This window comes from Lepidochelys olivacea, assembly GCF_965140295.1.
Source record: "Lepidochelys olivacea isolate rLepOli2 genome assembly, chromosome: 3".
Taxonomy (NCBI): Eukaryota; Metazoa; Chordata; order Testudines; family Cheloniidae; genus Lepidochelys; species Lepidochelys olivacea.
In genome coordinates this window covers 150,476,557-150,499,142 of record NC_140413.1, presented here as the reverse complement: position 1 = coordinate 150,499,142, position 22,586 = coordinate 150,476,557, and the positions used below count along the sequence as shown (strand labels likewise).

The following is a 22,586-nucleotide window of genomic DNA, read 5'->3' as shown; positions in this document are numbered from 1 at the left end:
ATGCAGCCTAACATCCCTTTGTTGGGGTTTGGAGACCCCTGCAGAATTTACAAACCCAGATTAGTGCCCTTCAGGTGCAGAACTCTGATTTCCAGACCCAAGCTGTGCCCCAGGTCTATGGAGAACCGAAGCTCCCTTTACTGGGCAAGTTTGACAGGGATCACAGAAAGATCCATGGCTTCTTGAACTAGTGTCTGCGTCTGTTCCTATTATACTTATAAACTAGGGTGGTCCAGGATGGGGCTCATGATCAGCTTGCTGACCATCAAGCTGCTGGCCTGGGCCTTTCCAATACTGGAGAAATCTAGCTCCTTCCTGGGCCAGTTCAAGAATTTTGTCTGTGCCGTGGAGGTAATTTTCAACCACCCAAATCAAGCGCACGTGGTGGAAGCTGCGCTCCAGGCACTGAGACAGGGATGCCGACTGGTTACCAACTACACCACAGACTTTTGGTGCCTGATAACTGATACTGAGTGGAACAAAGCTGTGCAGTGGTACCATTTTTGGCTCGGTCTGAACAACGAGATCAAAGATGAGCTGTTAGAGGTGGAAGCTCTGACTGATTGGGATGCCCTTATCGACCTATGCCAAAGACAGACAATTGCCTGTGGGAATGCCAACAGAAAAAGAGGGCAGTTCCCCAGCTTCTACCTGGATTCTCAGCAGTAGTCAGAAAACCTGCCATATCCAGCCTGAGCCCATGAGCTGGATATGACATGACCCCATCTCTCTCTGATGCAGAGAAACATCAGTTATGGGCATTGGGTCTAGACCTTTACTGTGGAGATGCAGAATATTTTGCTTTGACTTGTCTGGCAAAGTGCTGATCTGTTTTTTGGGTGAGAGAATGCCAGGTTCCAGCCCCCGTATATGGGTCTAGGCAGGGCTGGCATTACCCCCTGCCTCCATTCCTCCTCACTCCTGTCCATCACCCCTGTACTTGTCCTCAAGTATCTTGACAACATTTAATGAGCACCCAGCACACCTTTGGCTCCTGCTCTGTCCATGACACCTCCAATGACAGAGTCAGCCTGGGAGCATTGATGGAGTCTGGTGCGTCCAGTAACTTTCTGGACATAGAATTTGCCCTAAAACATAAGATCCTGACACAGCATAAGTCTATTCTTGATCTAATAGAAGCTGTTGGCAGTGCTCTCCTATCTTCAGGCCTGGTCACACAAGAAACTGCACCCTTGGAGGTCACCACCTTTGGGGTCATCATGAGTCCCGACAGTTTGGTTGGTACATTCCCTGCACTTTCTGGTCATTCTTGGCATCATGTGGGCTGTCATGCCTGACCCCCACATCCTTTCGGATTCAAGCACAGTGCATTTTAATTCCCTGTACTGCCAGCAGTCCTGTTTTTTCTGAGCCCAGTTGCAGTTTAGTGCTTCTCCCTAGTGTGACTCCAAGTGAGCCTAGCCCAGCCCCCCTGAGGACAAGAACAAAGAACAAAATTGTCAGACACATAGATGAACATAATTTGTTGGGAAGAGTCAGCATGGTTTTTGTAAAGGGAAATCATGCGTCACCAATCTACTAGAATTCTTTGAAGGGGCCAAAAAGCATGTGGACCAGGGGGATTCAGTGGATATAGTGTATTTAGATTTTCAGAAAACCTTTGACAAGGTCCCTCACCAAAGGCTCTTAAGCAAAGTAAGCTGTCCTGGGATAAGAGGGAAGGTCCTCTCATGGATTGGTAACTGGTTAAAAGACAGGAAACAAAGGGTAGGAATAAAGGGTCAGTTTTCAGAATGGAGAGAGGTAAATAGTGGTGCCCCCAGGAGTCTGTACTGGGCCCAGTCCTACTCAACATATTTCTAACTGATCTGGAAAAAGGGGTAAACAGTGAGGTGGCAAAATTTGAAGATGATACAAAACTACTCAAGATACTTAAGTCCCAGGCAGACTGTGAAGAGTGACAAAAGGATCTTTCAGAAGTGGTAATGAAATCGCAGATGAAATTCAATGCTGATAAATGCAAAGTAAAGCACATTGGAAAACATAATCCCAACCATACATATAAAATGATGGGGTCTAAATTAGCTGTTAACACTCAAGAAAGAGATCTTGGAGTCATTGTGGATAGTTCTCTGAAAACATCCACTCAATGTGCAGCAGTCAAAAAAGCGAACAGAATGTTGGGAATCATTAAAAAAGGGATAGATAATAAGGCAGAAAATATCATATTACCTCTATTTAAGTCCATGGTATGCCCACATCTTGAATACTGCGTGCAGATGTGGTCATCCCATCTCAAAAAAGATATATTGGAATTGGAAAAGGTTCAGAAAAGGGCAACAAAAATGATTAGGGGTATGGAATGGCTGCCATATGAGAAGAGATTAATAAGACTGGAACTTTTGAGCTTAGAAAAAAGACGACTATGGGGGGATATGATAGAGGTCTATAAAATCATGACCGGTGTGGAAAAAGTAAATAAGGAAGTGTTATTTTCTCCTGCTCATAACACAAGAACTAGGGGTCACCCAGTGAAATTAATAGGCAGCAGGTATAAAACAAACAAAAGGAAGTATTTTTTCACAATGCACAATCAACTTGTGGAACAATTTGCCAGAGGATGTTATGAAAGCCAAGACTATAACACGGTTCAAAAAAGAACTAGCTAACTTCATGGAGGATAGGTCCATCAATGGCTATTAGCCAGGATAGGCAGGAATGGTGTCCCTAGCCTCTGTTTACCAGAAGCTGGGAATGAGTGACAGGGGATGGATCAGTTGATGATTACCTGTTCTGTTTATTCCCTCTGGGGCACCTGGCATTGGCCACTGCCGGAAGACAGGATACTGGGCTCGTTGGACCTTTGGTCTGACCCAGTATGGCCATTCTTATATTCTTATGACTTCAGAACATGGGGACCCAGTTTGAAGGGATCCCTACTGGCCCCAACAACCACTGTAGCAGCCTTTTTGGGTACCAGCCAAATACCAGGACTTTGACAGGAAGAAGGCTTAACTTCTTGCCCCCTCACCATGCTATGATTGCCCTATAGACCTCCAACATGAAGCCCAGGTTTCCTTTGGGTGTATCTACTCTCTCACTGAACTGTAATGGCAGACACTCAGACTATTTCCCAGAGAATTTGGTAAAGGGTTTCATCCACCCTTCCATGTCCCCAACTGGGCTAAGAAAGATGGCTCTCTGCACCCCTGCCTAGATTAGCAGGTGCTGAATAAAATAACCATCCAGAATCAGTACCCACTGTTGCTTATGAATGAACTCTTTGTGAGGCTTCGCTCCCCCAGGGTCTTTATCAAACTAGGCCTATAAGTTGGTTAGGATTCAGAAAGGGGTCATGGGAAAGACTGCTTTCTGCACCCGCTATGGCTATTTTGAATATCTGGTGATGCCCTTCGGGCTGTGCAATGCCCCAGTGACCTTACAATGTTTTATAACCAATATCTCTAGGGACATGCTAAAGCAGTTTGTGGTGGTATACTTTGACAATATCCTCATCTTTTCCGAAGTCCAGACTCTTTGTGATCAGTGTTTGCACAGAATCCTGGAAAGGCTTTGCCTGAATTGACTCTGCGTGGAATTAGAAAAGTGTGAATTTGATCAGAATATGATTGAATTCCTAGGTTATATTTCTCCCTGGGGAATAACTATGGATTCCCAAAAAGAAAAGGAGTACTTGTGGCACCTTAGAGACTAACCAATTTATTTGAGCATAAGCTTTCGTGAGCTACAGCTCACTTCATCGGATGCGTACTGTGGAAAGTGTAGAAGATCTTATTATATACACACAAAAAGCATGAAATAATACCTCCTCCCACCCCACTCTCCTGCTGGTAATAGCTTATCTAAAGCGATCACTCTCCTTACAATGTGTATGATAATCAAGTTGGGTCAGAAATGGATAGCTAAGCTTTAGATAAGCTATTACCAGCAGGAGAGTGGGGTGGGAGGAGGTATTTTTTCATGCTTTTTGTGTGTATATAATAAGATCTTCTACACTTTCCACAGTATGCATCCGATGAAGTGAGCTGTAGCTCACGAAAGCTTATGCTCAAATAAGTTGGTTAGTCTCTAAGGTGCCACAAGTACTCCTTTTCTTTTTGCGAATACAGACTAACACAGCTGTTACTCTGAAACCTATGGATTCCCAGAAGGTTGCCACCATTTCGAACTGGACACTTCTCCCACACTATCTCCCCATCTCCAATGTGCATGTTAGCATGTGGTCTTCTGTGTAGTCAGGCATAGCATTTGCACTCGGCCACCATGCCTTCCTTCTTTGCCAGTCCTTCTTCCTCACCCCTTTGCGTGCTGCCCACAATGTAGAATCTCAGATCTTAGATGGGCTTGACAGCAGAGGAAATGTCTGTGATTTTACTTCTGAGAACTTTCTTCTCCATATGCCTTTATGTAAAGAGACTGGGGGAAAGAGGTGATTGGATTGTCGGTTGCTCTTTGGTATCTGCAGAACCTGTTTACCCATCTTCATCTGGAACTTTAAAACAGCTCTTTCAGGAATAAGAGACTGCTCACCAGCTGCAGGTCAGCAGCAAGTCCTTCTCCACAAAGCCAAATTCCTGATCGCGGCTGCCATCACAACAATTTTAAGGCAGACTTTTCCTTTTGTGACCATATTTAACAGTTGACCCTGGTCTGTTTTTTACAGACTCTCAGTGGCTTCCCTTGTAAGAGGGGTAGGCAACCTGCCACCTCATTGCAAATCCCAGTTTAAAATGACCAGTTGGTTCCAGCTAGCAACTAGGGTTTGGAACATGAGCAACTAGTGTATTGGTCTTCCAGTTCCTGAGATGCCAATAAAAACCAATAGAGACCAGCTGAAGGATCCTTGTTAAGTCTCCTGGAGTTTCCAATAGGTCTGCTAGCTAAAGATAGCTCATGGAGTTTTACAATATGGCTGGTTGCCTCCCTAATATTTAATATGGAGGTGTGGCCCACAGAGTGTCTCTGTGAAATGCAGGCGTCTCTTGGCTCAAGATAGAGCATGGTGTGCATTGCCTGCTGGGACCTGTTGTCCCTACAAGCCACCCTTCACCTGGTTCTAGTTTATGCATGTTTGATGCAGCCCTCAGACCTCTGGCAGGTGGCTAGTGCAACCCTCAGCTGGACAGTTGGGCACCCCCTTCCTTATGGTAAAGAGTTTGAAGTTGCACTGACTTCTTCTGGCTTCCATCTGCAACTCAGCTGCTGTGGAAAATGTGGGGAGAGTGGGAGGAGTGCTTGTGAGCTGCAGCTGGAACTAGAGGTCTATGGAGTTGTGCTGCTTGCCTCAAACCCACAGGCAGCATGACAGACACACAAAGGGAGCAACTGGGGTTCTCCAGAGACTCCCAGGCAATGCACATGAAACTGACTCATCTCCAGCTGCCAAGAGGCTCTTCTGTCAGATGGAAAGAGCTGAGCTGTGACAGTTACAGCAGAGGATACAGTAGCAGCTGCAGCACCTTGTCCTCTTCATGAGCTTTTATCTACTCCTCTCTGCCACAATTCACAGCTATTTTGCCTCCTAGCCAATTAAAACCATGCCCTGGATTGTATTATTTGTGTATTGTTTTATTTCTGGCAGTTCTGGTCCAATCTCAACTGCGGTTTACAAAGAGAATCAAAAACTACCCCCTCCCTGCCAATTCCCAGGCTTAATCTCCACATCAGCTATTTTCCACAAATAGCCATCCATATGTATGGATGTGGGCTGCGTGTGAGAGAGTGGGTTGGGGGCAGGGGATGAAATGCAGAGTCTCGGAAGAGATTAGTGTGCAAACACAGCCGTCGGGTTTTCCTGGAGAAGGCAAGATGCTGGAAGTTCAGTATTTCCCCTTCACTGGTGACTGATGGTCTCTAAGTCTTGTGGGGGGATTAGAATTCTGCATTTTGATTCACTCTTGGCAAGTCTAAAGCTAACGAACAGTGTCCCAGAGATGTGAAATTGGGCCTCAGCGTACTCTCAGAAGACACATCTGTCTCTTGACTTTGCAAATATGCTTTTTTAACATACATTATTATCTATAATGTTTAATAATCTCTTATACATGTATGGGCTGTAGCACTTCTCATCCCCAAGCACTTGATAAATGACCATAAAATGAGTAAATGCCGCACATAGTGTTTCCCCAGGCTTTGGCAGATTAGTGCAGATTAAATTCTGCCCTAATATGCCTGAGGCCATGAATGTTCCATTAAATTTTACTGACTTCCAACAACTCTGCTGACAATATTTTTGTGCTCCTTGTGCAATACAAAATATTTTTAAATCAACACTAACTTGTGTGTGTGAACACTCAACATAATAATACAAGGCGCTCGGTGCTGTATAAGGAGTGGACAAGGTCCCTGCCCTGAGGAATTTACAATCTTACATATATTTTTTTTTAATTTATGAGGAAGCTCAATTTATGGGACACCTTTGACTCTGAAACCAAGGGAGAGTGTGTGTGTCTATATATATATATATATATATATATAGTGTGTGTGTGTGTGTGTGTGTGTATGCAATATTTGAAGAAAAGTTTCCAAAGATTTGTGAGTTACAGTTAATTAAAAGTGTAACCTCTGACATTTCCCCTTTTGCGTAGACCCTTCAAGCTCACAAATATCTTGTTTATTAATCTTCACATTTTCCATACAGTTAAATCTTGTTGGAAGCTCATGAACTAGCTATAAATGAAGAAAATAGATTGTAAATAAGCAACGTTATTAATGATTTTGTTGGTGCCCTATATTGCTCCCATTGATTTCAGCGGAAATCGCCTGATCCTATTCCCACTGTTGTCAATAGAAGTTTACCATTGATTTCAGAGGTAGCATGAGTGGGCATTATGTTTGTGGGAACATATTGCCCTCTATTCAGCTGGTTAACTATAGGATTTAAACTAAAAGCAAAGGGAGTGCTACCCCTCCTCTCTGTGGCTTGGGTAAGCAACGTTCCTCCACGGCACCCTTCCCCCTTGACAGGTGCAGTGAGCACTCACCTTTTGCTCCAAACCACTGTTGGCTGGTGGGTTGTTGGTGAGAAAGGACATAAAGGTCTGTTCTGTATGAGATAGTGAAATTACACACCTCCTTTAGCTTTGAGACAGGGGTGGGCAAACTTTTTGGCCCAAGGGCCACATCTGGGTATGGAAATTGTATGGCGGGCCATGAATGCTCACAAAATTGGGGGTTGGGGAGCGGGTTCTGGCTGGGGATTTGGGCTCTGGGGTGTGGCCAGAAATGAAGAGTTCAGGGTGCAGGAGGGGGCTCTGGGCTGGGGCAGTGGATTGGGATGCAGAGGAAGGGGATGAGGGCTCTGGCTGGAGGTGTGGGCTCTGGGGTGGGCATGAGGGGTTGGGGGTGCAGGAGGGTGCTCCAGGCTGGGACTGAGGGGTTCGGAGGGTGGGAGGGGGGATCAGGGCTGGGGTAGGGGGTTGGGGCATGGGAGGGGGCCAGAGGTGCAGGCTCTGGGCAGTGCATACCTCAAGCAGCTCCCAGAAGCAGTGGCATGTCCCCTCTCCGGCTCCTATGCAGAGGCATGGCCAGGCGTCTCTGCACACTGCCCTGTCCGCAGGCAGAACCCCTGCAGCTCCCATTGGCTGTGGTTCCCCGCTCCTTGACAGAAGTTCGAGGGCCAGATTAAAACATCTGGAGGGCTGGATGCGGCCCCTGGGCCATAGTCTGCCCACCCCTGCTTTGAGAGATATATTCTGTCTACTTGCCGCTGTAGGATAAGAATTCTAGATCCAGTTTCTCAAGTGTATATGTGGCTTGTCAAAGCAAGGTAGCAACCTCCTCAGAGTTAAGATTACAGCTAGGGGGTCATTATGAGGTTGTTTTTGATCCTCTTTGTAAGAAAAAGAAGAAAGAAAATAAAATTCCTCACACTTGCACATTTCTACAATTAAGTTACATTGGCAAAAGAATATTTTTTGAAAATTTTAAATGAATTGAATCGATACGTTTTGAAATTAAAATATTTTAAATGGTCTCCTTTTAAAATGTGTGCAAAGTGCCTACTATTTCTCCCTACCCAGTTAAACCGCATTATATCGCACAACATACAAGATAGGTAGATTTTTACAATGGCTTCTGCAAGAGGCAATTTACAAGGTCAGGAATAGTAAATATTTAATAAATTTCCGTTATTTGAAAATTAGACACTATTCTTCATCAATAAAGCCAAAGGAGAGTCAAGTATTAATGGTAAATATTTTTGTTGTTGGTATCTGAACTTCCCCAAACTCCTTTTCAAAAGAGAGAGGAAACTCTAGGCTCTCATAAAATGATTCTTTCTCTCGCATTTCCCACTAATATGCCCTCTTGATCTAGGACAAAGTTCAGAGTTCCATTTTTCAAGAGATGGCAAATGAGGGACAGAAAGCTTAACTTGAGAAAGGTTAATAAGACATTTTAGGGCAGAGGTGGAAACAGAACCTGCTCTCTGAGTTGGAAGAGCTATATTTTATCCACTAAACCTCATAGCCTCTTATGTCAATTGCTCCAACTCCATGCAGCCAAATGCCATGCATTTGATATAACACTTGAACATTTGGCAACCCTGTCCCACTTTGCCCTGTCCCATCTGCTATAGCCTAACATTCAGATGGGTTTTGGGAGTACAGCTGCAGTTGCTTCTCCTGGCTGCTGGGGGCCCCTGTAGCACTGGGTTCAGGCAGCCAGCTGGCCTTTCTGCATCTCTTCTCTGTGCTCCCCCTGCTGGCATCAGGTGTGTGGTGCCTCTAGGGAGGAGGTGGTGCCTGGGGCAGCTGGTAGGCAGGTGAAGGGAGCAATGGGGGGGGGGGAGGGGAAGAGGGGAGGGAGAAGGAGAAGTGGGGGAAGATTGGGGAGGCTAGCGAGGAGAGGGGCAGGAGGAGGCCCAGGGTTACGCACATCCCCAACGTCTTCCCCGGCCCCATAGAATCATAGAATATCAGCGTTGGAAGGGACCCCAGAAGGTCATCTAGTCCAACGCCCTGCTCGAAGCAGGACCAATTCCCAACTCCCATGCTCCTACTGACCTCCTAGCTGCCCTGCCCCACCCCAGTCACCCTTCAGCCTCTTCCCCCTGCCCCTGACATCTTTATTCCAGACCTTTCCCCCCACCAACATCCCCTTGCCCGCATGTGACCTCTGACTCCTTCCCATCCCCTTGTCCCCATCGCTCCTGGTTGCCCTTGGTTCCTTCCAAACCTGCCTTGCTTCTGGGATGTGGGGGAGTAGGTTTCCTCCCCTCCCCCAACACACACCTACTGCCCCTGATTGAGGGGACTCAGAGGGAGAAATCAGAGACTTTTTCTCACCATTGAGAAATGTCACTCACGGAGCTGCACAAACTTGGCAGCAATGCACATTTCTGTGCTTATCTGTACAGTTCATCGTAACACAACAGCCTTAACTCTGATCCCAGCTGAATAACATTCTCTTAGCGATCAGGTTATTGTGTTGTGGAGCAATATGCATTACTTTATGGTTGATAAGAATAATTGGTTTATTATGTGTGTAGTGTAAAATTTACAGTATCTTTTAACTATTCATTTCCTTGCCTTTAAGTGCTTGAGATTGGTAAATGATACACTAGGGAAGTTGCTGTTGTCACTCAGCAACCATAATTGGATTTTGAAGTGAAGATTTGTCTGGTTTTGCAGTAGGAATCACTTCATCCGCCACTGAAACGCAGCCACCTTTGGGATAGGATGGAGCCACTGTTTAAAAACACGTTGCCACAATATGCAAGAGTTTAGGACAGGATGGGAAGCGAATGAAAAATACTTCAGCTGCTGGAAACTACCGGAGGAATTTTATTCAGCACAGTGGGCACCAGGGATAATGTTGTTGTTCCTTGGGGAAACCTGAGAGTGTTTGGGGGAAATGCATGCTCCTGTTATGAAGATATTATGATTATTGTGAAATAGCTTATTTCAGTGTCTCACAGGATTGCCATCCAGGAAGACAGCTACATTGTGTACAGAAGGCAATTACCAGCTAGAAAAACAAATCTGTAGTATGTGAACAACAGACCTTCCAGAGAGACTAGAGCAGATCACATGACATGTTCAAGCTAGAAAAAGCCTCTCATACAACAAGTAAACTGAGGCCCATCTTGGAAGCCAGATGACAGAGATGCATGGTGGAGCCACTATCCTCTCAAGCGGTCTATATTCTTCCCACCATCCCATTTGCCTTGTGCAATGCTGAGAAAGTGTGCGTCATAAAGTTGGTTTGTTTCGTTGTCTCTAGGGGACTTATTGTAGGGACACTAATGCAGAAACACAAGTCTTACACTTCGTTCTGAAGATGATAACCTCCATGATCACTGTAGTACACAGTGACCTGATTCAAATGGTCTGCGCTAGTATCAGCTAGCGTGATCATGCTATTTTTGTTTGCAACTGAAAGATCAAACTTCAACCCTTTGGAGGCTGTGAGAAGTGGAGAAGGTTGAAGCTTCCATTGGGGAGGGTTGGTATGTTTATTCCAGGGAATGGGAGGAAGTGCAGGGAAAGAAGAGGTGCGTCTCCTTTGCATTTTCACTAACTTCACTAGGGAGCATGGATCAACGTTCATGGGGCACTCCCCGTCAGTACCTGGCCCAAGCTGGGGAAGCTAATGATCCAACTGGCAGACCAGACTGGGTGATGAATCCTGGTCACGTGCCATCTAAGGCATGTTGCACGTATGCTGAGAAGATTGGTATGATGTACAGTTAATACAGCAAGTAACTATACAGTGGTAAAGTACCTGGCCAGTGATAAAGGGGTTTGGCTGCACTTGCAGTCGGGAATGTGGGAGGGCTGCCTAATTATTAGGGCAGGGGACTAGGCCCCTGGAGTCCTGGATTGTAGCTCTGACTTTGACTCTGATTTGCTTTCTGAACACGTCTCTCATTTTTCCCTATCTCACAAGAGGGGCTAAAGAATTTATGTGTCTAAAGTGCTTAGAGACCCTCAGAGGAATGAGAAGAGCACACATGTGATTGTTATTTCTGTAATCTCCTCACACTCTGATTTCTCACTTTGGTTTGTTTTAGGCACAATCTAACATTACTTGGATTTACAATAATGCCTTACTCTTTTTAAACTGAATCTGTATAGAAATGTACTATGTAAATCGGGACAGCTTGTTTTCTAAAATTTTACACTCTAACAGTTTTGGGGTGAAAAACTGCATAGTCTGCTTCCACTAGGCTTCACGGATGTAGGGCTTTTCTATTGCATTATGTGATGGAGTGGCCTGTCCCTGTAAGGGCAGTGCTGCCTAGGGATTGGCCCACCCTGTAATGTGGCATGGCCCTTTAAGATTTTGGGAGGTCTGATGTATACAAGGACCTAGGATATATTGGGAGAAAGTAAGCAGTGCTGGGAGGAAATCCTGCTGCTGTTTCTTTAAGGCCCTGGGACCAGGAGCCTTGCAGAGTGGGAGGGACAAGGCTCCCCTCTGCACCAGCCAACTGGGATGAGCTTTAGGAAGGGGACCAGCATATATGCTGCTTCCTCCCTTGTAGTAGGGTAGACATAAGCAGGAAAAGGCTGGTTTGCTGAGGCAATACTTGGGGAAGAGGGGTAGTTGAAGGAGAAGCTGGTTAAGGCCCTACAGCTGGCCTAAACTGCAACATCAGCTCTGAGGAGGAGAACTGGGTGGGAGGGCCTTCCTGTCTTAAAGCGGAAAACCAGAGAGACTGTTCAAAATAGAGCTCAGCTGCCAGAGAGATTTGTGGAAGCTTCTCAGTAGACAGCAGGGAAGAGGCTGTGAGAAGCCACAAATCCAGTGTGGGAATAGCAGTCTGCAGACCTGGTGAAGACCCTGGCAAACTGGGCAAAGTAGAATAAGCCCAGGCAAGAGATTGAAGGAAGAGTCCTTAGCTACCTAAAGCAGGGTTCCTGGGCTGGAACCCAGGTGAGAGGGTGGGTCTGGGTTCCCCTATCTCTTCCCCCAGACCAAGAAGGGAAATACAAGTTTCAAGAATGAGAGGCTGAGAATGGGGATTCCCAGATAGGGTTGAGGGCCTGGCATAAAGGGCACTATGCTTTGGTCTCTTCTGTTTTAGATGTTAACTCCAGAAGGGAACTGGACTGACAGGTGACCTAGCTGAAGGGCTAGATGATGGAAGTAGCAGATCACTTGGAACAAGGGGTGCTGGAGTGGAGGAACCCCTGCAATGCTGTGCAACCGGGTGCTCTGGTGGTGAGTGTGCACCATAAGGGACAACAATACACTTAAAGCATGTAAGGGACAAGCTTGTGGAATTCAGTTGACAGCTCTCCCAAAAGATGTTGAAGGTGCTGTAATCCTTCTGGGGATCTGTAGTTTAAATGGAAGTAGTTCCAAATATTTTATTCACTTCCGTATTTCTTTGCATTCGTGGCTTTGTGTACATCTATTAAAATACATTAAAATATTCACTGGCTTGGCCAATGTGATTAATTTTAAGTGGACTTTTAACTTTTTTCTGGACAGGAGGGGAAGGTGTGAGTGCATATCTCTGTGTAAAGGCATAGGTCATTAGGCCCTTGAGCCCAGAGACCTCCCATGAAGGCCAATCGAATCTGAAAGTAAATAGCCTAAACTCACTTCAAAGGTAGGTGCAGCCTATTTACAGCATCCGACAAAGGTCATTCTGTGTGTGACCCTTCCAAGGCTCTACGGTTGACCTGAATCTTGCCCTGCCTGAAGAATCTAAATCATTTGGGCTGAACACGTTGTGAGTTGGTTGCATGCAGTGCCTGGATTTGGGAAACAGCTGGACAATGGCATCTACATATAGTATAGGTAAGAGGTCTCAAGAACCCCTAGTGGTGTCTTCCATGCCTCTCTTGGACATTTTGACTTTTAATGTCCAATATATGCCAAGCTATAAGCAATCAGATTAGCTGAAAGAAGCAGTAAGTACACACATGTGGCACTTGTTTGAGGAAACTGCTGCGAAATGGAAATATGGACTTTGAGACACAAAAAGCAGCTCTGGTACATGAGCTCAAGGAGAATATCCCTTAACTGGTAGCAGTTGTAGCACCTTACATTATCCCTTCAGGCCTGTGACCACTAGCAGGCGAGGCGATTGCAAACCAAAAGCAAGAAAAGCCCAGTAACATGGAAATTTGTTGTGTCCAATAAAGCAGCAACCTATCTCCCCTCTCTGGCTCTGAAAACCCTCTACATCTCAGGAGCGCTCGACTTCCATTTAGGCACCTGAATAAAAGCAGACATTCAAAGTTGCTCAGCACGCTGGGTGTTGCTGTCTTTTGAAAACCTGGGCAAAAGTATCATTTTAAAATTATATAGGTGAACAACCATGTTCTACCACAAATGCCTGACTTTGCTGGCAATGTGGGAAATGGTGAACAACCTGTGAGAGAGCAGAGGTGGAGGTCTGTCATGCTCCTGAGGAACTGTGCTGGCTAAGGTACACTGAATTAAAGCAGCATGTAGTTGAGGTGGGTGGATGGATGGATGATTGACCTAGGTGTGAGTGCATAGGCCTATGGTCAACCCTTCACCGTGGGGTGGAGCTCCTACTGTGTGTGTCGTGATTATTGTTATCTGTGTGGGGCAGTGCATATAGGCCCTATTCACTCTTCTGTTTAAAACTCCTCGGGGGTCTCTTCACTCTTGATGTTATAGAAATCCTGCCTGGAGATGCAATCAGATACCCCACTGATGAGCACAGTATAGATACTTAGATTAGATACAGATCTGGTTCAGTTTTGTCACAGAATTTCATGGTATCGCTGCAATAACTCTGCATTGTTGTTGGAATGGCTCCTCTGTTAGCTGCTTCTCATAGCTATTTGCAGTCTATGATCAATAGCGGGGGAGATTCTAGAGTGTTTGACTTGCACGTTCCCCTCTTCCATGTCCTAATGATAGCTGCTCTTCCTTGTCACATAAGGACCTTCTTTTCTGGGGGCATACAGGGACTGTGGGCCCTCACATGCTCACTTTCAAACCCATGCAATGTTGACAGATCAGCTTCCTGTGTATTTAAAGAGGATCCCCAAAACCAGATTTTAGTGACCCCACACTCAGAGGGATGTAACCAATGAGGACAGTCTCCTCTCCAGCAGCTAATCTTAGGGGGTGTGTGCATCTGGCACTCTATTGCAGCCTAGTCTCAAACGGATCCATAAAAAGATGGGCCTACAAGGTGAATCGAAGGGGATGCTCTCCCAGGCAAAGCTGCTGGAAGCCATCCTAAGCTGGTCCTGGCTGGGAGTTGCCCTCCCCCGGGGGCTGAGCAGGTAGGGGCTGTGCTAAACTGGCCTCCACTGGGAATGACTCCTTGCAGATTTTACATGGACTTATGCCAACCTGTTTCCTGTGGTGAGGTGGATTTTAAATGCTTTACAACAAGCAGCTCAAACTGCGCAGTCTCCTTGCAGTGACAATACCGGCTAGAGCTTACACCTCAGGCTGACGCCATCTGTTTCTGGAGCCGCTCTCTTACCCTTTCCAGCGATGTTGTACCATTCCCAAGGCAGAGCTCAGTGGTTTCAGATCATTCATTGGCACCAAAAGGATTAGCAGTCGATGCCATTTACTGATTATGGTGGAGCAGAGGGGAAGGGGAGAATTGAGACCTGGATAGTTCTGGTTCCCTTTGTATGAGGCTTTTTTTTTTTTTTTTTTGCATCACTTTGACTTAGCAGTCAGAGAGGTGTGTGTTAAAATAGGTGGCTGGGGTGATGAGTGGGCGGGGGGGAGAGAGAGAAAGGGAGCATGAATTTCTTTAACTAGCACCAGTTTGTGTGGGGTTTTTTTTGGTTTGTTCTAAGGGGGAGGGGAGGAGAGAGGAAGAAAGCATAGATACAGAAGGAGGCAGAGAGAAAGGAGAAGGGAGGAAGAAAACAGAGAGCAAGATGCTACATGGCAGTGGTTGGATACCCACACTTTGCATATTGACTTCAGCCCTCCGCTGAGCTGAAGCAGAGAAGCAACAGATCAGCAGCATGTATGACAAACCCTAAGGTAAAAGCAGTGCCAGATTGGAGGGGGGGGGAGAGGTAGAGCCCAAAGTCTCCAGTTTTAGAGCACCAGGGGTGGGGCAGGGTAAAGGGCAGGTGCACAGGGTAGAAGAGCAGCTGAATGTACTGACCAAAGAGCTGAGGGCTCACAATGGCAATAGGAGGTCTCCCAAAAACCTTATCAATGAAATGTAAGCATCCCTCCCACCCACCAAGTAGAAAGCAGGTGAAAGCAGGAAAAGGCAAACCCAACAGAATAGTGACCACCTGCAACAACTACCAGCCTGTCACAGGGCAGCTGCCTCAGACTTGGAGGGATGAACATTAAGGGTGAGAAACAGAACTGGATTCGCTTCTCCTTTCTTTCTGTACCGATCATTTGCTGTAAGGAAGGAAGCTAATCAAAAGGGCAGGGAATACTCGAGGGGTTCGGAGGCACTAGTAATGCTGTAAAACGAATCTGGGAAGGAAGCAAACACAGCCTAGGGGTGTATCCCCCAGAGGAGGCCTGATACCTGCTGAGAGCGAAGCAGAGCTCCTCACCTGCATGAGCCCACAGTGCCGCCTTGGCAGGGGGAGCAGCGTGCTCGGATGGGGCAGGCACCCCCCCCACACACACATAGCATTCAGAGGGAGGGGGAGCTCCTAGGAACTGAAGCACAGAAGGGTGTTGAGGGTACTGGCTTATGTGCTGCCACCTGACAGGTGTCCCCCTGCTTTCCCAGCTCCCCGCTGCTGCAGAGTTACAGGCGTCCGGCCGCCTCCTTGCCTAGGTATCTCCGCTCACACCCGCGCTGCAGCGGTGGGAGTCGCCCTGTGACCCCACCTGCCTGCCCCAGACCCGCGCTGCCCTGTTTCCCTCCCCCGCCCTTTTTTTTTTTGATTTCTCATTTTAAGCCCTATCAGCGGGACCCTACTGTGCTTGTGCTCACCCCCTCCCCCCGGGGCAGTGGGAATAAGCACAAACCAGCCCTCTGGGTTACGTGGTAGACCCGGGGCAGAGAGGGCGCGGAAATGCCGGACACCAGAAGCAGGAGCTGGCTGGTGCCCAGGAAGAGCGGCTTCCGCCGAGCGGCCCCGCAGCAAAGGGGCGGCCGGATGGAGTGCGCCGGGCGGGCGGCCGCGTGCAAACCCTGACCCCGGGAGAATGGAGGCCTTTGTAACCGGGCCTTGGCCTCGCCCACTGCATCCTTCGTCTCTAGCACGGGGCCGCTGTGCTATGGCCCCGACTGCCTCGCTGCGGGCACCACATCTCTTCCAGCGGCTGCCTGCCTCTGCGGGTCTGCCTGGAATATGCGCTGGAGCGTGTATGAATATTTCAGACGGGCAGGGCTTGTTTGACAAGCGGGGACTGACACAGAGACCAAAGGCACTTCCTTGAGAGGATGGGACAAATGTGTTCTCTATAAACGAGTTGGGGGGGGGGGCACCGACCCTGATCTATCTTTGTGACAAGTGGAAACCCCGGAGGTTCTTGGTTCCCTTGTAGTTCTATGGCAGATAAACAGTGCTGGGGAGCGGTAGGAGGTTTTTGCCTTACGCTTCCCGCTGGAAACACTGACAATTAATATTTTTAAAAATGTTACTTGGGTAGACCTGAGCAGATCATTCATAAATAATTCAGCAGCTGTCGTCTCTTATTGCTCCCAGAATACCCCACGAACAGAGCTGTTTCTTCTCATGACTCCTGATTCAATTACTTCTCTTAACTCCGTCGACTGACCTCAGCCTGTTCGCTGCAAGTATACCGTATTTGCTATTCAAGCCGCATTGTTCGAGCTCTGATTAGTCAGTTAATTGTGATATTTCTTCCTGGTCCCTAATTGGATGACTTCACAGGTACTTCTGGCACAAAGACTTGCGTGTGCTGATATAAAATTTGGTGGCTGTACATACTTTGGTGGCTTGCTTTAGAAACGCATTTTCCATGACCACTTGCTCAGTGAAACAGGAGCATGTGAATGTTCGCAGAGAGCTAACATAAAAGGGGTATGACTATAGCGGAAGCAAATTAATGTAAAACTCGGAGTGAATGTTGCTGGATTTGTGCACCATTCAGATAGCTCTATAAGTCGTTGCTGGTACAAATCCTTAATATGGGTTAATAACTAAATTAAAAACCCTGCAAAGGGTTTCATAGGTTACAAACTACCCCATACTTATGCTTATCCCTATAATTATTTAAAAATGTATTAAAGTGTATTTAAAGCTGAAACCCTGTAAACATCTGACACTTCTCACTGTTTGTTTCCTTTTTGTGCTTCACAGTTTTGATCAATTCCACCTTCTGTCTCGAGGCGGCTTCACTTCCCTGCTCTCCGCCTGCACTACCTTAAAGTTTCAGAGTAGCAGCCTGTTAGTTTGTATTCGCAAAAAGAAAAGGAGGACTTGTGGCACCTTAGAGACTAACACATTTATTAGAGCATAAGCTTTCCTGGGCTACAGCCCACTTCATCGGATGCACAGAATGAAACATATAGTAAGAAAATGTATACACATACAGAGTAGGTGGAAGTTGTCATACAAACTGTAAGAGGCAAAGTTGCTCACTTTGACTTTTTGGGTCTCTCTGCAGCTGTCTCATGCGGCCCTTTTTAAGCAGCCGGGTGCAAGCAGCTGGATTTAAATTCCTCCCAAAACAGGGTTTATTGAAACTTCTTAAAAGTCAAGAAGACATTTCTACTTGTATGGAAGTTTGGAATCCCCTCCACTCCAAGCTGTCGTAAACCTATAGGGTTGAAACCTACAAGTACTTGACGAGTGTTCCTTTAACCCATCTTTACAAAACTCCTGATCCTGCTTGGGGGAAGAATATGGGCCTCTTATAAACCCTATCAGCCTTCTCTGCCCCATTAATAGGAAACTGGTCCTTATAATCCAGCTAGTCTGGCTGCTCGTGCTACCTTTGTCGCTGCTGTATGTTATTGCTCCTCTCCATGATTGAATACAGTTTATCATAGAAATACCTGCTTACTAATTAGCGACTCTGTTAATTGCTTATTTGTCAGAGCATGAATTAGTAAGCAGCCGTTCTCTGGGCGATCACTCTTTCTTTCGTGTGTGTGTGTGTGTTTAACCCTGGGTATGATTCTTGTTCACACGATGAATCAATCCCTGCCAGTGCGCCTTTTGCAAGTGCAGTTTTTCCTTTTCTCTCTCTATCTGGCGGCGGCACAGGTTCCCATCAGCGATCCCAGGGACAGAGGGCTGAGTAACACCTCCGCCGGGGGTTCACTGTATAAAAGTGTGTGATTAGCAAAGGCAGCTACTTTCCTTAATGCTCTATTACAAAGTGTCTTCTAAAATCGCGGATAACTACGGCACCGACGATGCTGGTCTAGAAGCATATTTGGGGCCAAGGCACTAGGAAATCTCCTGTCTAGGCGGACTCTTGAGTGGGTCACTTTGTTTTTTTTTTTTTTTTTTAAATAGGGCTCGAGGGTTGAATGATCCTCCTAGGAAATATTCCTAGCGGAACAATCATACCCACTCAGAGAGGTTTCTAGAGATCTGGCTTTACAGCTCTAGAAGGAAACAGCCGGCTGCGCGAGAGACCTCGGGAAAATGGAAACTCCCCTATTTCGGCTTGCCAGGGATAACTTTGCTGGCGGCTCCTCCGTTCGGCGTTTGCTGATTCCCTGCGCCAAGGGAAAGGGGAGAGGCTGGAGACACGCAGAGAGGCTTAAATCCCCTCCCTTGTTAGAGTGTAGTTAACCGCCCCCCTCCCAGTCCTGAAAGATCCTACCGGTATGGCTATCCAAGCCGTGCCCACAAGCAGAGATAAATAACAGTGACAGGATAACGCAGGGATAACGAGACATACCTGGGGGGGGGGGGGGCCGGGAACTCTAACCTCCCCTTCCCTGCCTCCCCCAATAATCCAGATATCTTGGAATTCCTGATTCGTCTTCGCATGTTTACAAACCCACCGCAAAGAGAGCTGATACAGTCTGCTACTATCTGGAATACAGCTCCTCCGAAACCTCAGCCGTGTGCGCGGTGAGAATAATATGAATGGGTTTCTCTCCTGAAAAACGTCAGGGCACTTGCAGTAGCCCCCACAGGTTCCCTGCTAACACATCCCCCACCCTGAGTTGCGTTGTCTAATCTGCTTCCTGCACAGGCTGGTTGCGAGGAATAAAGAGCGGCGTCTTTCCACGGGAACTCGGGCCAGGGAGCTCGATATTTCATGAGGCAGATTTGGCTTCGATTGGAAGCAAAACTCAGCAGAACTCCTCTCCCAGCAGCTCCTGTGCCCTCCCTGTTTAATATTGCAACCGCTTCTCCTACATCCTGGCTCCATCTTCCCTCCAGCCCCCGAACCAATCGTTTTTAACAACACTGGGGTGGGAATAGATTTGATTCTAGGAGCAACTTTGATTTAATACTCCCCCTACAAGGATGTGAAGGGGGAGGGGGGTGTTTGTCTTTCACATGGCGTTCCTGGAGGGAAAAGAAGCTTCCTGACCTACTGAACAGAAGTAAGACTTTTGCTCCACCACCTAGGAGTAGAGGGGACAGCTGGAGCATCTCATTCACTGGGGCGGAGGAGAAGCGCCTTCTTTCCGCGAAACCAGGCAGAGACGTTGACAAGAAAGGCGGAGTGCTGCCACCGAGGCTCTACAGGGACCTGCAGCAATTGGATTATTATTATTATTATTATTATTCGAGGGGGTTGGTGTATTTTTCCCCGCCTCTCCGGATTGCTCTCCGCCGGGCTGCAAACTCGGCCGCGGGAGGTTGTCTTTCCCGTTGCCCTGCGAGGAGCACGAACGCACCAGGCGGCTGGCTGACTGCAGCGAAAGCATTAAGGAGCAGAAGGCAGCCTGGTGTAGACTCATCCGCTCCTCCACACGGCTGCCTTCGCGGCCGAGCCCCAGCGCGCCTGCAGACATGAAGGATGGGTAAAGGGAGCCTGACACACACCTGGACGATGTGCACATGCACGCCCCGCGACGCCAGCAGACGCGCAGTGCGGACACATCCCACACAACCCCACCTGTGCACAAGCATCCAGGCGCGCTTCCACCACATGCAAATGCGCAGCCGTGGAACACAACCATGCACGGATACGTGTGCAGAAACGTATACACTACACACGCACACCCCCTTGCCTCCCAGGAACTATGAGCGTGCAGGCCGTGCAACGCACCCAACACCCCGGTGCGTTACCCACCTAGGCACCCTGCCTGCACACATGCTTACTGCACATCACGGCCACGTACCCCAGTGCTACACTACGGACACGGTCCAAGCTGTCTGTGTCGCACACATCCCCACGCTCATTGCACCAAGCGCGTGCACCACCTGCTCCTCCCGTCTCCTCTGCCCGGGGCCTCGAAGCCGGGTGTGTCCCCAGGATGAATGGATCCTTGCCTGGTTTCTGACATTTCTCTGCAGGGGAAAGGGGAAAAAAGGAGAAAGAATGCGAAAGAAAAGGAGGAAAAAGCCGCGCAGATGCGGGGTTTCCCCCCCCCCCGGGCCCTGTTTTCTTTTCTCTAATTTGTCCTCGGGGAGGCCGGGGAATTGGGCAGGAGGCAGGGCTGTCTTCAAGCACAGCCGATTTAATTGGCTCTCTCCCCCCTCCCCTTTAACTGGAGGGGGGAACCAAATAGTGGAGAGGAGTCAAAAAATGAAAAGCCCAAAGGGGGGACGGAGTGGGGCGGGGGGTGAGGCAGAACTTGCAGCCGGGGCTTGACGGATTATAGATTCAATTCGGGGGAGAGGCGCCGCGAACAGAGGAGCCACCGTCACTCCGGATCTGCGCAGGGGCCCAGGACACCTCGCTCCGCAGGTCAGCCCGAGGCGGGAGCGAAGAGGCTAGAGAAGCCGGCGGCCAGAGGCGCCCAGCCCGCAAGGGTGGCCGAGTCCCTGCCAGGGCGAGCGGCATTCAAAGGGGCCAAGTGAAGCCGGATCCAGGCACTGGATGGTACAGGCGCACGCAGAGTGAGCCTCAGATGCCGCAGCTGGCTTGAAAGTGCGGGTCCAATACCTTGGGGCGAAGGAAGAAAAGAATCACCCCCCCTGCCCCCCGCCCGGACTTTCACACTTTGGGAGGAAGGGGCGGGGCCAGGACCTGTCAAGCGGTGTCTCCAAAGCCTCCTTCAAGAAGAATCCAACTTTCTCCAGCCTCCTCAAGCCGCCGCTGGCTTGGCAGCTCGTAGCCACCAACTGCTAGGAAAGGGGGAGAAGGGCGGGGGGGGGAGCACAAAACCATTAAAAAGCCCCCATCAAAACCAGTCAACACGACCTCAGGGAAACTTCGGGAGCCAGAAAGATCTGCCAGGTTGGCTGGGGGAAGAGAGAGAGGGGGGGAGGGGAGAAGAGCCACGCGGAACAGCAAAGCACTAAGCAGGGGGCGTGTGTTGTAGCGATTCCCCCCCCCCCCCCCCAGGGCTAGCGGGGCTGATGTGATGCACCTGGGCGACGCCGGGCTGGGGATCGAAGCTCAGCAGCTGGGGGAAGCTGCTGGGAGCTGCTGTTAAAAAAACCAACCCTCCCTGGCTGTAATGAATTACAACACCGCCCCTTCCCCGAAAGAGCTGGAGACTAAAAGAGAGAGTCACCTATTCCGCCCCCTTCCCCTCCCTCCCTCCACCAGCTGGATCGCAGCCTCCCCCCACCCCTTTCTCCTCCTCCTCCCTCACTCCCCCTTGTTCCTTCCTGGGGCTTCAGCCAGCGCCTCCTTAGCGGCAGGGAGAGGACTCTCAAGTTGGCCCCAGTTGGCAGCCAGTTTGGGAAGCCCGGGAGTTCAGGAAGCGCTTGGCGTTTCTTTGTGACCCCCGCCCCCTTTGACAAGAGCGGGGCAGAGCCGCGGCTGGAGTTTGTCTGGGTTCTGCTCCCCACTCGGAGCCGTATCTTCTGGGCTCCGGTGTGATCGTGCGTGTGTGTGAGTGAGTGCGAGGTTGGGTTTATTTTCCTGGAGCTCCTAAGGAGCCTAAGAGGGAAGAGGGGCCCTGGTTTTGGTTTTTCCACCTTCCCTCCTCCCTTCTCTCCCCCCCCCCCCGGTTTATTTTTAACTACTGCTCCTATTTTGGGCTATTTTCCCCCCCTTCGTCCAAGTTGACTGTGCAGAGATCGGCGACTTCCAGGCGGCGCTGGCTGACTTCGCTGGCCGGGCTGAGGCGCTCTGAGCCCGGGCAAGCCTCTCCTGGATCCCTCCCTGCTCAGAGGCTGTGGATGAAGTAGCTTTCGCTTGTTTCTCGTTTCCCGCCGCCGGATGCTGCCTGGCATTTTGGGGGCTGCTTTTCTTCGCCGGCTATGAGGGATCTGCGTTGAAGATGGAGACGATTTGTTTTTTCTTGCTGGCGGTGGTGCCGGTGTCTATCAGGGGAGACGGGGTTTATGGTAAGAGACGTTATTGTTCTATCCCGGTTTGGGAGGGGCGGGGGGCGGACAAGGCGATCGGATCCAAGTTAAAAAGCACCTGCAGGAGAAAGTCAATGATGCTAGTTGCAGCCCGGGGGAGGAGATTGATGCAGCAATAGGGCTTCCAGACCCTGTCGCCACTTCCTAATTCCTGCCTGGAACCCTGCCCTGGCCGCCTGAAATGTACGAGAGCGGGGAGATTGCACCGTGTAACCCTTTCTGAGTCTCTCTGGGTGGATGCTGTTTAAGGGGAAAAGCAGCAAGTTGTGTCCCATGGATCAGCCCTGGGTC

General features: G+C 48.7%; 1 protein-coding gene and 1 long non-coding RNA gene across 2 annotated transcripts in view; one reads left to right on the top strand and one right to left on the bottom strand.

The window, feature by feature from the left end:
* Window positions 1-17,354: 17,354 nt before the first annotated feature.
* LOC311518957 lies at window positions 17,355-20,319 on the bottom strand. Its single transcript, XR_014711157.1, has 3 exons — window positions 20,153-20,319; window positions 19,396-19,557; window positions 17,355-18,565 (listed from the first exon to the last, which is right to left on the bottom strand). It is a non-coding gene; the product is annotated as an uncharacterized lncRNA (long non-coding RNA).
* A 1,672-nt stretch (window positions 20,320-21,991) lies between these two features.
* Window positions 21,992-22,586, top strand: part of MDGA1 (MAM domain containing glycosylphosphatidylinositol anchor 1) — a 196,065-nt gene continuing 195,470 nt past the window's right edge. Inside the window, 2 exon segments of the mRNA XM_084622912.1 lie at window positions 21,992-22,164; window positions 22,166-22,274. Coding sequence (XP_084479038.1) covers window positions 22,147-22,164; window positions 22,166-22,274 — 127 coding nt within the window. The 5' untranslated portion in view covers window positions 21,992-22,146.